Raw genomic sequence first — 12,955 nt, forward strand, 5'->3', positions numbered from 1 at the left:
GTTGTACAGAGAAGTTTTATCAAAAATGTTCAGCACAAGTCCAGGTACTTGAAAAAGAAATGCTGTTCAGGAGCAGTTCCCACAGTCTGCCTGTTCCTGGGTGCACTACATTCACACAGCAGCAGGACAAGTGTGGCAAGTAACTTGGCAGCAAGTAGGTTACCAGGGTTTCTTCTCTTACACCGTCAGAAGTGTGAGTGTGTTGAAAGTTAGTGCAGCTGGCATGGCTCTTCTCTGCCTGGAACTCCACAGCACATTGGTGTTTGTGCCGACACTCTTCAATAGGAAGAAAACATACCTTTCCCAATGGACTATGCGGTGTTGGAGAAAGCACAAATGAACATGAGGTTTTCACTCTACCAACAGAGCAAGGTCCTCCAACAGCAGTTCTCTGGGTGATGTGTGGCAGTGATGTCAGGGTAAAAGAAATTTCCTTCCAGAGAAAGCAGGGTCCCCCCAGCTTGCTGCAAGGGACCAAGTGACAGCTGAGGCTGCCGTGTACAGCAGGACTCACAAGAAAGTGAAGGAAGCAGATGGAGCTGGCAGAGGCAGAACTGAACTCCAAGAAGTTGAAGAGAGATTATAATTTCCTCCTGGTACTTTTATGCCAGAGCACGAGAGTTGTCTGAACCCAACCTGATCTTGGCTGAAATGTCTTAAATAAAAAGACAGCTGAGATCGCAGGGAAGGACAATTGGCTTCAAATCATCTGGTTTCTTAGTTAGAAGACGGGGATTAGGAGTAAGAGAAAACCAGCAAACTGCTACATGCAAAATAGGCAAACTAAGTTTATAAGCCTACTGGATTTATAGAAGAGATATTGGCACGTACCAGGAAAATTTCAAGCCAAATATATGACACCATTCCTTACACCCCTCCCACCCATTGCCATATCCCAGCTTAACGCAAAGCCTTTTGGCTTCCAAAGGCTCATAGCTATTTTTTATTGTTTAAACAGGTCAACAATTGCAATCGTATCTTGACTCCAGGCAATACACAAACACGATGATGTGTTAATATACAGCAACACTTGGATGGAGTTTCTACAATTTTGCTGCTGTTAATAGTCATATGTAAGATCCCAGCTGGACTGGTATCTCCTACCTGTGAAAACCAGGGAGCCTATCAGTGTTGTGCCATTACCAAGAAGCCAGCGTGAGATCAGTAAATGAGCTCTATTTTTAATATAAGTATAAACTCAGGTTCTGGAAATCATTTTGGGAGGAGGACTCACACCAACTGTACTTTGGCTTGTTTTCCAGGCTGCTTTAGAAAGGTGCTGCTCCCATCTCCAAGAAATGTCCTTTTAACAAGAATTGAGCTGGAACGGGATATGGGCGATGGCACCTTTGTAAGACAGGATGGGAGAGGATCCTCCAGGCATATCTGTGAGCAGCTATCTGCCAAAAATACCTTCAGCATGCGGAGGGGGGAATTAAATAGTACAAAGATTCTGGCTAGTGCCTACAACAAAGACATCCAAACCACTTGGCACTGAAGTAATTCTGTTTATTTGACACCAGGGAAGTGTGCAGCTCGGTTATGTAGATCCCTTCCAATGGACGGGATAGTTTTGCTCCAGTATAAATTTCCACATGCTCAGCGGCCGGCATTAGCAGGTTGCCCCTGCGGAGCAGCTACCATTAAACACACAACAAGCTGCCACTTCATCTCAGCTCCAACATACATCGAAAGCAATCTTTCTTCAAAAGCACTCCCAAAATGTTTCTCCCCGCTTTGGCTTCCCCGCAGCCTGCGCAGGTGTCCACAGAGATACCCCAGAGCCAGCCTTGCTTTTTCCAGACAGGCATTTTCTACATTTGTGTCACCGACCACAGACCTCGCAAGGCATTAATCAGGTATTAACATTCCCTGTGCTTTATTTTGCAACCCAAACAGCACAAGACCCATCATTTCTTGATTTGTTAGCACACTGGGAACTCTGAGATGCCAGAATTTTTGTGACAAATCACCTTTTACACCTACCACAGCTATCAAACAGTTGGCCTTGACTCAACAAATCCCAGTCTCAGTCCAGTATTAGACAGATGCACAATGTACTAATTACAGCTTCACTCCCTTTTCTTAATTTTCCTGCTAGCTGTTTGGTTTCTTTGTATTTTTTTTAGTTCAGAAACCTTATTAAAGTTGTTATGGAAAAAATAAATTTATTATTCAACATACTCATTTTTTTCAAAATGGAATGATCCTATTTTCTTTTTTGTTTGTTTGCATTTACAACTGGTTCCATTCAGTTTGACTGTTTTGATCTTTTCTATTTATAACCAGCACCAAAAAGAAAATTACCACGGATACAGTACATATGCAAATTAGCTAATGGAAAAATATATACATTTCACTCTGTAATGAAAAACTTAAATGATATTATTGCCATGGAGAATATATCCCTGTATTATAATAAAATATCAAGCAATAATTGACTGCTAAGATTCTTTCCCACCGACAAAAAATAGCACCATACACGAGATAGTGAGAATCTATACTCAATAACACAACTGTGCAACTAGAAATGTACAGTACTTTAGTAACAGTACAGAATATTGTTTACAATATGGAAATACCACCACTGTAATCAAAAGAGCGTCAATCTCTGAAGAACAACTAAAAAAAAGTATTGTCATAGATACACTGAAACGAACAGCTTTCTTTTCACCAGTATGTAGTAACTGAGGGCAGAGCATAGCTGTAAATTCATAGTAAAGCTCCTATAAAATGATACAAAACAGAAGTGCAGGAGTATTGAACAGAATTAAACTTTTCTATTACTTTTTTTTTTTTTTTCTGGCTATTATAAAACGGGACGGCTGTCACTATGTGAAGTAAGAGAATGTAATAAAATGGAGCTGTGTTGTGCCATCAGTTTTTAATTCATGTTGGTTTCTGATCATTAAAAAAAGGGTTGATGCATGTTAACCTACGGGCTGGGAGAGCAAGCGAGGTGTTTCTTTTTCAGTGCTCAGACATTTGAAAGAATTGTTTGTAAATTCCTGTTTCCTTAGGTAGGATCCAGAACTTGGACCCAAATGTCCTTTGAAGTCCAGGACCTTGTATATTGGGACAGGTCACAGGTCTAACTAGCCTAGCATCTTGTTCTAGACAGTGGACAGTAGTGATTTACTAGTGAAAAACATGAGAATTAAAATCCTTCCTCTCCTATGCACCTTTCTAGGATCCCACCTTTTGCCTAGAGAGAGTGATAGACGAGCACCAGAAGGAAAAATTACCCCTGCTATTTAAAAGCACCTTTGATTCCCATTAATAACAAATGCACGTATTATTCTTCCAAGATAAAAAATTAAAAAAAAAAAAAAAAGAAGCCTGGTGGCAAATCCTTCAACAGCCCAACATGAGTATTAGGAATGCCAAAAATGATCAGCAAGGGGGATGGCGTTTCATGGGGCCAGGCCACTTCATGGGCAAATGTTGCTCATCGAAAGAAAACCAGCCAACTCCAAAGCAAGGGAAGGATGTAAAGGGATCCAGCTCAGCCAAACTGCTGTGGTGGCAGGGAGGCAGCGCTGTGAATTACTGATAAATCAGGTCCTCTGGGCTTTGTCTAATCTCTTGGAACTTTCTCATTAGCAGTTAATCTACCTGTTAATTTGCCTAAATTGAAGATCACCATGGCATTGCCTAAAACTTCCCTGTCACCCCTGCCAGCAACATTTCCCACTGATTACTTGCTAAATAGTTACACAACCTTTGTGTTTGGGCTACAGGGTGGGATTAACAGAAGAAAGGGGTTTGATCCTGACTATAAGATGCCAAAAGAACATCCAGTATAATAAAAACCAAGTTGGAATCATTTCCCTAACAGAGAAAATCATCTGGGGCATTGGAAAGCAGATCTGTTTGAGACAGGCACTTGAGAAAAAATCATGTGCAAAAGTGCCTTGAGCATACAGGCCAGCCCTGGCGTGCACACAGGCTCGTTTGCACTAATTAGCACAGAAGTGAATGTGAAGCCCACATAGTATTAGTCTGTTCATGAGCATTATGTGCTTGAAAAACTCAGCCCTTAATAGAATGCTAGTAAGTTATTCCAGTGAAGTCCTGGATATTGAAAGGCTTTTAAAAGGAAGAAAAAAATAACTTTAAAGGTATGTTAGGTCCTAAGAATACCTCCTTGCATTGAAAAAAGGAGACAACAGCAATAAAGACAACTTGAGGACGGGTGTGAGTTGCAATCCAGACTGGCCCCGGGGCTGGGGGCAGGAGCTGGGCTTAGTTCTGCACTCATCTCCAAAGAGTAAAACAGTAACATGAGTCCTAGAGCGAGTACAAAGCTGTGATTCATCCGAACAGCTCTGTTCGTATCGTGAAGAGTGGGCTGTAATTTAACCACTGGCCTTGGACTCTGGCAAGGGAAATGATCCATGTCAGAGCAAGATACGGTGGAGAGACGTGGATCTGTAGGGCTAACGGCGGGGACAACCTCTGCCCTGGGTAGAGCTCCTGTTTCAAGTCTGACATCTCAGAGAGGACTTGGGTTTAAAGTGCAGAGAGATGCAAGAGAGTATCGTGTACGCAGCACTCGCTAAGTGCTCTGATAGCACCAGTCTGATAGCACCAAACCTGATAGCACCACAAAAGACAGGAAGCACTAACATACAGTGAGTAAAATCCTAACCCTTACTGAAAACAATGGAATTCTTACCCTTATGGCTTCAGCAAGCTCAAGATTACACTTGGAGTGTCTTGTATCCCTGACTACTTTTGACTCAAAAGGCTGCATAACCTCAGATGTATACAGGAGTCCTGCTCTCCACTCCATCCTTCACACAAAGTTTGTTCCAAATCCTGTTTCTGCACCAACCCTATCCAGTTTCATGGTGCTCTTAAAATAACAAAACCCAACCAAACCCCAAACCATTCAGTCTCATTATATGATTGACTTCTAAAAACTGGAGGGAGATTAGACCAAGCAATCCCTCAGCAAGCTCCACTGAATGAAACGATTTCTGGTTTCTCCCATCTCATGAAAATGGTTCTTGCTTAAAAATAACTATCTACTCCTGTTAAAAAGCTTCCATTTCATTAAGCTCAGAGAAAAATTAGGTTTCGTAAAATAAACTATATTATTCTGGGGAAAAGAGAGAGAGGATTGTTTTTTAAAATTAGAAAGAAGATCAGTCTCTATTAGTTGCTCTAAAAAATATGACTTGGAATCTTGGACATAATTATACTGAGTTTTCGCAGGAATTTCAGAGATGTTCATCCTCTGCTATCAGTTTTCACAAGCTTTTACAGCAAATCCTCTTTTTAAATTAAGCCTTTCATTTATGTGTGTCCCTCCAAGCCCACTCCGCAGTGGGGTAACTGTTGGGAATTGAAAACATCAGATGAAAGTCAAGATTAAAAGATTAAGTAATGTCTCTACCTTTGCTGAATTACTTTGCCAGAGGCCTTCCTCCATGGAGGTACCCATAACCTTAGTCAATGTAATCACTTTGCAACTCTTGTCCTTTTCTTTAATGGTAGCAAGCCATCCAGTGGCTAGTGATTTAATATATTAAAGTAAAAAGCATTAAGAAAAAATGTAAGGATGTCAAATTATGATAAAATGATTGGCTCCTTGAGATGCCTCTTTCTGTTTTGTTTTTTTTTTTTTTTAAGGTGGATGAGTGGATTACTTTGGTATCCAGTCTGTAGAATCAGTTTCAAGTCTTATTAGGTATGCTTTGGAATCCACCGCATTGTAGCAACTCATGAAGTTCCAGTACTCAGACCTACTAGTCCGTGATTTACATACAAATAGCTGTAACACCCTAAGAAGTAGCACAGGTTCATTAACTCTTCTGCTGCATCTTGTTTGCATAAAAGTCTCTGCAAGTCTGGCAACAGCGCTGATACCACCGCATGTCTTGGCACAGATTCTTCTCGCGGATCACCCTGCAGTACACTGTCCACTGGTCGCCTGTGCACTTGTACGTGAGAGCAGCTTTGGACAAGAAAAGAGAGGAGAAACTAGCAGATTAGCCAGAGAACAGCATTGTGGGTGTGATCAAAATCACTGCACATGAGGAAAGAAAGGGCCAATCTCGCTGTCGGCACTGGATCAGACGATGGTTCTACCGAAATATCAGGATTTTGGAAGTGCTCACTGCAAGGGCGTAGCTGGACGTGACTGCAGGAGCACAGGCCTCCTCACATTGTCCCTGTTTTGTCTCAGTGACAAATAGGCCTGGATGAACAAACCATCTGAAGTGCTGGCCTAGATTTAAGCCCCTGACCACCTCACAGTGGTCAGTGGGAAGCTGTGTGCTCCCAGGAAGGGTGCTTTGCCAAGGCACGCCGTCAGGAGTGGCCATCATCCTCTGAGTGGAAAAGATTTTTACAGAGCAGCAAAATCAAACCCAGTTTGATGGATGTAACGCTAAATTAACAGGAACTGAAACTAATACTTCTTACTGTAGCAAAACCAGTAGGGCAACAGTTAGCTATTGGGATGGGGGTTTGGATGGCAAAAACTTGATAAAAATTCATACATGTAGTGAGTGCTTTTTATGGCATGTCATTTATAAATTGTATGTAGTGCTCTTACAAATGCTGTGATAATTGGAAAATCTTCTAAATGAGTATCGTGTTCTCCAGGGTTGGGGAAAAAATGGTCAAATCAAAGACCTCATCTCTGCAGAAAGAGATTAGCTTTGAGTCTGAGTGCCAAGCACCAGAAAATGATGGCAGCAAAATAGGTAGGAATGTTTATCCCTGAAGCTTCATTCAGTTGGACAAGATGCAAAAGTTTGACAGAATCTGATGAAATGAAGTTGAGCTGCCCCAGAAAAAAAGGAACATGAAACTATTTAAAAAAAAACCAAAACCAAAAAAACCCCAACTGATTGTGAGGAAAAAAAAATGAGTGGAAGTTACCATCCTGAACGGAGCGAGGGTAGAATTATTATATTTCCAAGTCTGCCAGCATTGGAGGGGCTTTTCAAGGGGGTCAGATTTGCAGCGTTCCCCACTAGCTATGGGTCCAACCAGGCAGAGTGTTCAGAAAATGGGATGTAGCTGAATAAATCATACATCTTGCAAGAATATCTGAGATATCTTATGAATCTGAGACAAGAGACTTCATAGTAGAAAGACACTGAGCCACAAACAAGGCTAAGGCTCTCATAGTTTAGAGGTCCAAGGTCCCTCGTGGGTTGTGAAGTAAGACAGGAACCATGTCCAGGAATTGACATGGGTCAGGTTCTGAGGGGCAGAATAAACCCCTGCTGAACGTGTCTTCACTGAGGGACACTGGACACAGATGTAAAAGTCAGGTGAGGTGAACTCCACACTTAGATACTTCCGAAAATGTTACTTGGGATGAAAAACATTCTGGAGTCGGGACAAGGCAGTATGGGTTTTGTAGACAACCAGCACTTGTTTCTGTGTAATTTTTTTGGTGAGGTTTCCACTGCAGCAAACAGAAAATTTTGTTTAAAGATAATCCAATGAGAATTTGTTTATAAGCAGGAAGAGCAAAACACTTGATATATCTTTCTGCTAATATCAAATATCAAATATCATTGTTTCTGGCCCGAGTGATTCCAATCCCAAATTACTTGCAGATTACTTTCAGCAGGGACTTGAACCTCCTCAGTCTTTTAAGCACATGAGCTTTTTATTGTTTTGTCCTAAAATGTGAATTAAGATGCATTTCTTGTCTCATCAGTGTATCAAGGGCTTACTTCTCAAATTAAATGTTTCACTTCCACTATATTCTTAGTGCTAAAATATCTGGGAAGTATTCTCATATGTTCTTAAAGAAAAGTGGTTTGAAGCTCCTCAGTATGACTGCGTTTGCAAGAATAACATTTCCCATATTCTTTTAAACATCTGTTAAACATTTAGGAAACAAATTTATCTTCAGAAGCTTCAAGTCCAGTCCTAGTTTAAGTGTTATTTAATACTGGACAGTGTTATTAGAAAATGGTTCGCTGTTACTTAGCATCTCTGACCCTTCATGTGTATCAGAGGCTTCTCAGCCTACAAGATGGCTCTGCTGAGAGGGTGGTTGTTCTTTCCGGTAAGCTCTTTGCAGCCTTGTTTACAACCCAGCCTCTTGTACTGAAAAGTAATGGGAAGCACTGATGCGGTTGTGTCAGTGTAGGTGATGGCTTAGTTTAGCTTCATCTTACCGGTGACGATATGTGAAATGTAAAGAAACCAGATTGGTTCTTGGTGCTGTGGTTGAACACACAGGGCTTAAAGTTTGGAAGTATGTTTTTTCATCCCCTTCTAAACTGAGAAAATATGAAGTGGAAAATCATGGATTCCACAATTTTTTGTTAACAGAAGCATTCTTAACTAGACCCATTTCTTAAACACAATGTTAAGGTGTTTCAGGAAACAGATGGCTTATCACCATATTCTCACCTCAGCCAGGTACATGGGGATGCAGGGAGGGTGAGGACAGTGACAGAAAATCAAAGGGTTCACAGAAAGGGGCTGGATGCTCTCTTGCTTCCCTGGGCAAACTAATTCATGAAACCACATTCTTGTGGCAGCAAGTGAAAAGGAAAAAAACAGCAATGCTCTTACTTGTCAAGGTCATGTACTTTTCTTGGGGCATGGGTGAATAAATCATCATACTTTACACTCACCACAGCAAAACCAGGGTTTGATGGTGTTTATGAAGAGAAAGACATGCCTGTCAGCTCCCTCACCTCTGCAATCAGCCAATCAATCACCCACCATTTGTGTGATCCTGTTGGTCTCTCAGGTCTGTCCACTACTGAGCAGTCCAGCTTGGGCCAAGTCTGGGGCAGGGATCAATGGATAAGAGAGGACCTATCACACTAGACCTTTTGTCTAGAGTCTGACTGGGGGGCCCTATACTAATTTCTGTCCCCGGGCAATCCTCTGAAGCTCCGCTTCTATCACACTGGACACATTGGGACCCTGGATTTTGTCTGGTCCTTTGCAGGTGGCATCTTCCCCCCAACAACCCTCACTCACCAAGTCTGGGCGAGGTAATTGTGTTGACATTTATCTTCTCATTGCAGACCTCTTGGTGGCACTGCCTGTAGGCTGCTGGCTTGGACAGGACAGGGCACTCATTGCCGTGGCGCCCGGTGACCTTGTGCATACACTGGACCACGCGTGACTGGAGGCCCTTCCCACAGGTTGAGGAGCACTGGAGGAGAGAAGGCACTGAGATATGGTCCAAGAAAAGTAGCTTCAAAATCACATACACACATACATCAGAAAAATCACTGCCAGAGCTGAAGTGTGTAGGTCACTATGGTGCTGAAGACTCAACCACAGGGGCATCGTGTCAACCAGGGACCCTTCATACCGCTGTTGCATTTGTCCATAACGATTTTGCAGCTTCAGGGAGCGCTGTAAGCAGAGGAACTGTCCTGGCACAGGGAAGAAAGCTGTTGTCTTTCTGTGTGGACTCGCTCTCAGTCCACCTACACCAGTTGTCCCTGTGGATGCCCATGAGGTTCAAGCAGGCAGAGATGCAGCTCCCTCCACCAGCCACAAACAGGCAAAGCTGGAAAACATTTACTGCTTAATTATGGTCCAGCAGCTTCCACCTCCCTCCAAGTAGTGCTGGTTCTCTTGGTTTAAAAGCCCTCTCCAAGGCTTGGATGGTCTAACAAGGCTTCCTCCACAGACAAGATGATCATTGCCAGACACTGATATAAGATAAAACCAAGGATTACAGCAGAGGCAGGCAGCTCCTACTGCATGCCCAGGCGTCTAGAGAAGCTTAGTTCCAGCATACAAGAGAACACATCAGATATTCAAGTGTTCACTCTCATCTATCCTTACTAACCGTCTGGCACCTGTCTGTCTTCCTGGGAGCAATTGCAAATTGTATCCCATGAGTTTTGGCTTCTATTGGCCAGGAGGCCCAGCCTGTTTATATGCTCCTTGTTGTCATACGACTGGCGTCCCAACCTCTGCCTCCCTCTTCCTCTGGCCCAGTCACTTGTGATTTACAATGTCCTACTTGCACACTGTTCCATTTTAATAAAGCAAACACAGTGAGCACAGTGAGGTGCACCAGCTGGAGTTAATAAAAGAACCTTGTATTTAAAATAAAGAAACAATGGGTTGCAGAACTTTGGTAAGATTCTTATTTCTGTGAAAGCCACACACAAGGAAATGATGGGAGAGAGGAGGAGGTGATGGAAAACTCAGGAGATATAATTAGCATGATGTAAAGAAGATCTTGTTTGCTGAACAAAGTCAGGGCACTGGAGCTCTCTCACTGAAAAACACCATCGCCTCAGAGCAGTAATTCTTAAAAAGGGCATGAAAAGGCTCAAAAGATGAGCACCATTGAGGCTGGACTGAAATCCAAGTATGAAGGATGTGTACGCAATGCAAGAATGGGACCCGGGGTAAGAGAACACGTGGATGCGTGTAGGCCTCCACCTTTCCCATCTACAGGGGACGTACAGGAAAACTGCCATCGTTTTGTTCTGTTAGTGACACAAGAAACTCCTGCTGCTTCCCAAAGGCCATCTGACAGAAGCAGCACAGCTTTGCTCGGAGTGGAGTACAGGGAACTTTTCATTACTGGGTGAATCACTGAAAGGCCTGAGAAAAAATCACCTCAGATGCACAGGACCATGTAAAACAGAACTGATGGAGTCCTGCTTCAGACAACCCAGTGCAGAAATACATTTATACAATGCAAACAGTTTATTTCTAGGTAGGACGGGCTGCAGGATCAGTGAATCTCATTGTCAAAAATAACACAGACTATCTAATTTTCTTCTTTAGTCACTCATATTAATGACTGTTTATTAAACAGGCTTCTTGTATTTGGTGTACTCACCAAATCTGTATTTGCTTTTATCTTAATTTTCTCCCTATATTCCACCTGCTTTTTATTCCTATTCTTTCTCTCAGTTCCTTTCTCTAAGACTGAATTTCTCTATTCTGGTGCAGATCCCCTCTTGACTTTGTCATTGGGCCACCCTGGTGTGCAGCTTACCTCTGTGTTTCCAGCTATGCAGCCCCCTCCAGGACATGATTATTGTATTATGAAGGTAGCAGTTGTGCTTTATTAAAATTTTACATGTATTTTGGAACTTCTGTTTGTTGTTGTTGTGTTTATTTGTTTCCCCTTTCCTTTACCTTCTTATTTCAATTTAGGATCAACACACTAGATTACAACAGATTTTTTGCACTTACGTTCAGATGTTGAATTTACATCAGAATTTGGTCACTGTCTATTAATACCTCAACAATGGTTATGGTATTTAGGATCATGCTGAATGAGCCCTTCCCTCGTATGCCCTACAGTGAGCTATACCAAAAAGCGATCATTACGGTCCCTTATTTAAACCCCCCTCATAACGTGAGTTTCTGCAGTGAGATGCAGGCATTTCATTAGTCTTGGGTGTCCCTCTGCTCTTCCCAGCACTGTGTAACCTTGGTGACTTCTACCAGTCTGGAAACCAGTCAGGCAAGGCCATTGCGTTTGGATTTAAAGTTAACATTTTTTATCCTGATAAATACAACTATTAGGCCCTTCCACTTCACTAGTCATATGCAACCTCTAATCCTCAGGATTTCAATGGCACTTTCAGTCTTCTGAGAGCTTTACTAATCTTAATCCTCACAAAACTCTTTGCAAGGGGAGTGAATTGTACATCCATTTTACAAACAGAATGGCTGTTACCACACAGGCATAAAAACAACCCGTCCAGACCATGGGGTTCCTTCACATGATTGTATTATAGCGAGTCTGAAACCTCCAATTCTGGCTTTTAGGCACTCCCTGTGCTTATCAATGCTCTTAAGAGATGGAGAATAAAAGAAAGAAGGAAACAAAGGAAAAATAATTTTTCTCGTAAGGTGAATAAGGTTTTCAGAAACCAACATACAAACACTCACCCACCTTTGCCTGTGTTCCTGTCTCTGCATTCGTTAACCAGCAAGGAGGGTAAGCAATGAAAATTTTTCCACAGACACTGCCAACTCCAATCCTTAGACAAATAACAGCAGAGTTTTTGCCCAAAGCAGTTTTATTCCTTCTCCTGAGAGACTGGGATCATCACCCATGCTATGCAATTAGTTTTTCACAGCCAGGAAGACAGATTTTAACATCTTTCTTGAACTCTTTTGGGCTTGGCAGCTAAAGGAAGGTTGGACATCTGGCTTATTTTAAGACGAAATTTTCAACTCTGTACTTGGATAGTCTCTTTCCTAGGAATTTCAATAGGAAATAGGAATAGACACAAAATACATACAAAAGGGTGATTGTTACTCATGCTGCACTATGAAAAGAGGACATCATTAAAAGAGGCATAAAAATCAAACACCAACTGAATAGCAAATTCCCATAAATACCTTCCCTCCTACTCTGGACAGCTAAGCGCACTGCTATGGTCTCTCTGTTCCTAAATATTTATGGAGCAATAAACATATCCACAGAACAATTTTCAGGGTTAGATTCACTCTGTGCCCTCTGATATAGAACCCTCAGGCTTGGACACAGGTTATGAGGAGTTTGAGTTAGGAATGCTGGGAGGCTCCAGTGCTGCACGGTGAAACTGCGCTCGTCGTATTTAAAATGCTGTTGATGGACACTGGACTTTTTGGGGCAAATATTGAGTTCTTACCTTGCTATTAACAACCACAGCCTGCAAATCAGAAAAGCCTTTGCAAGCATTGATGTAACTCTCAGGAAACACACGTTTTGATGCCATGATGAAGTAAAGTGATCTGTGAATGTGGAAGACTGGTTTTGGAACCTGGTTTGGAGCTGCGTGGGTCTCCACCTGCCACCTGAGCTGCTACACGAGTACGGAGAGAAAAACCCACGAGCAACTTGCCTACTCTGGGAAGCTGGGGACTTGGACGAGTGGTTGAATAGAGATGCTGATGTCAAACAAAGAAGTGTTTTTTTTCTTCCACCATGCATTGCCAGTGATATCGCTATCAGAAAAACGCATATGCAGAATTCATGTAGTTT

The 12,955-nt window shown here is 42.2% G+C and overlaps 1 protein-coding gene across 2 annotated transcripts in view; it reads right to left on the minus strand.

Moving 5' to 3' along the window:
- Positions 1-1,540: 1,540 nt before the first annotated feature.
- Positions 1,541-12,955, minus strand: part of ADAMTS17 (ADAM metallopeptidase with thrombospondin type 1 motif 17) — a 183,542-nt gene continuing 172,127 nt past the window's right edge. For both annotated transcript variants that reach the window (XM_065641941.1, XM_065641942.1), the window contains 2 exons: positions 8,974-9,151; positions 1,541-5,962 (listed from right to left, as the gene is read on the minus strand). In XM_065641941.1, the coding sequence (XP_065498013.1) occupies positions 5,811-5,962; positions 8,974-9,151 (330 nt within the window). In that variant the 3' untranslated portion in view covers positions 1,541-5,810. The remainder of the gene's footprint in view (positions 5,963-8,973; positions 9,152-12,955) is intronic.

This window comes from Caloenas nicobarica, chromosome 10 (genome assembly GCF_036013445.1).
Source record: "Caloenas nicobarica isolate bCalNic1 chromosome 10, bCalNic1.hap1, whole genome shotgun sequence".
Classification (NCBI taxonomy): Eukaryota; Metazoa; Chordata; class Aves; order Columbiformes; family Columbidae; genus Caloenas; species Caloenas nicobarica.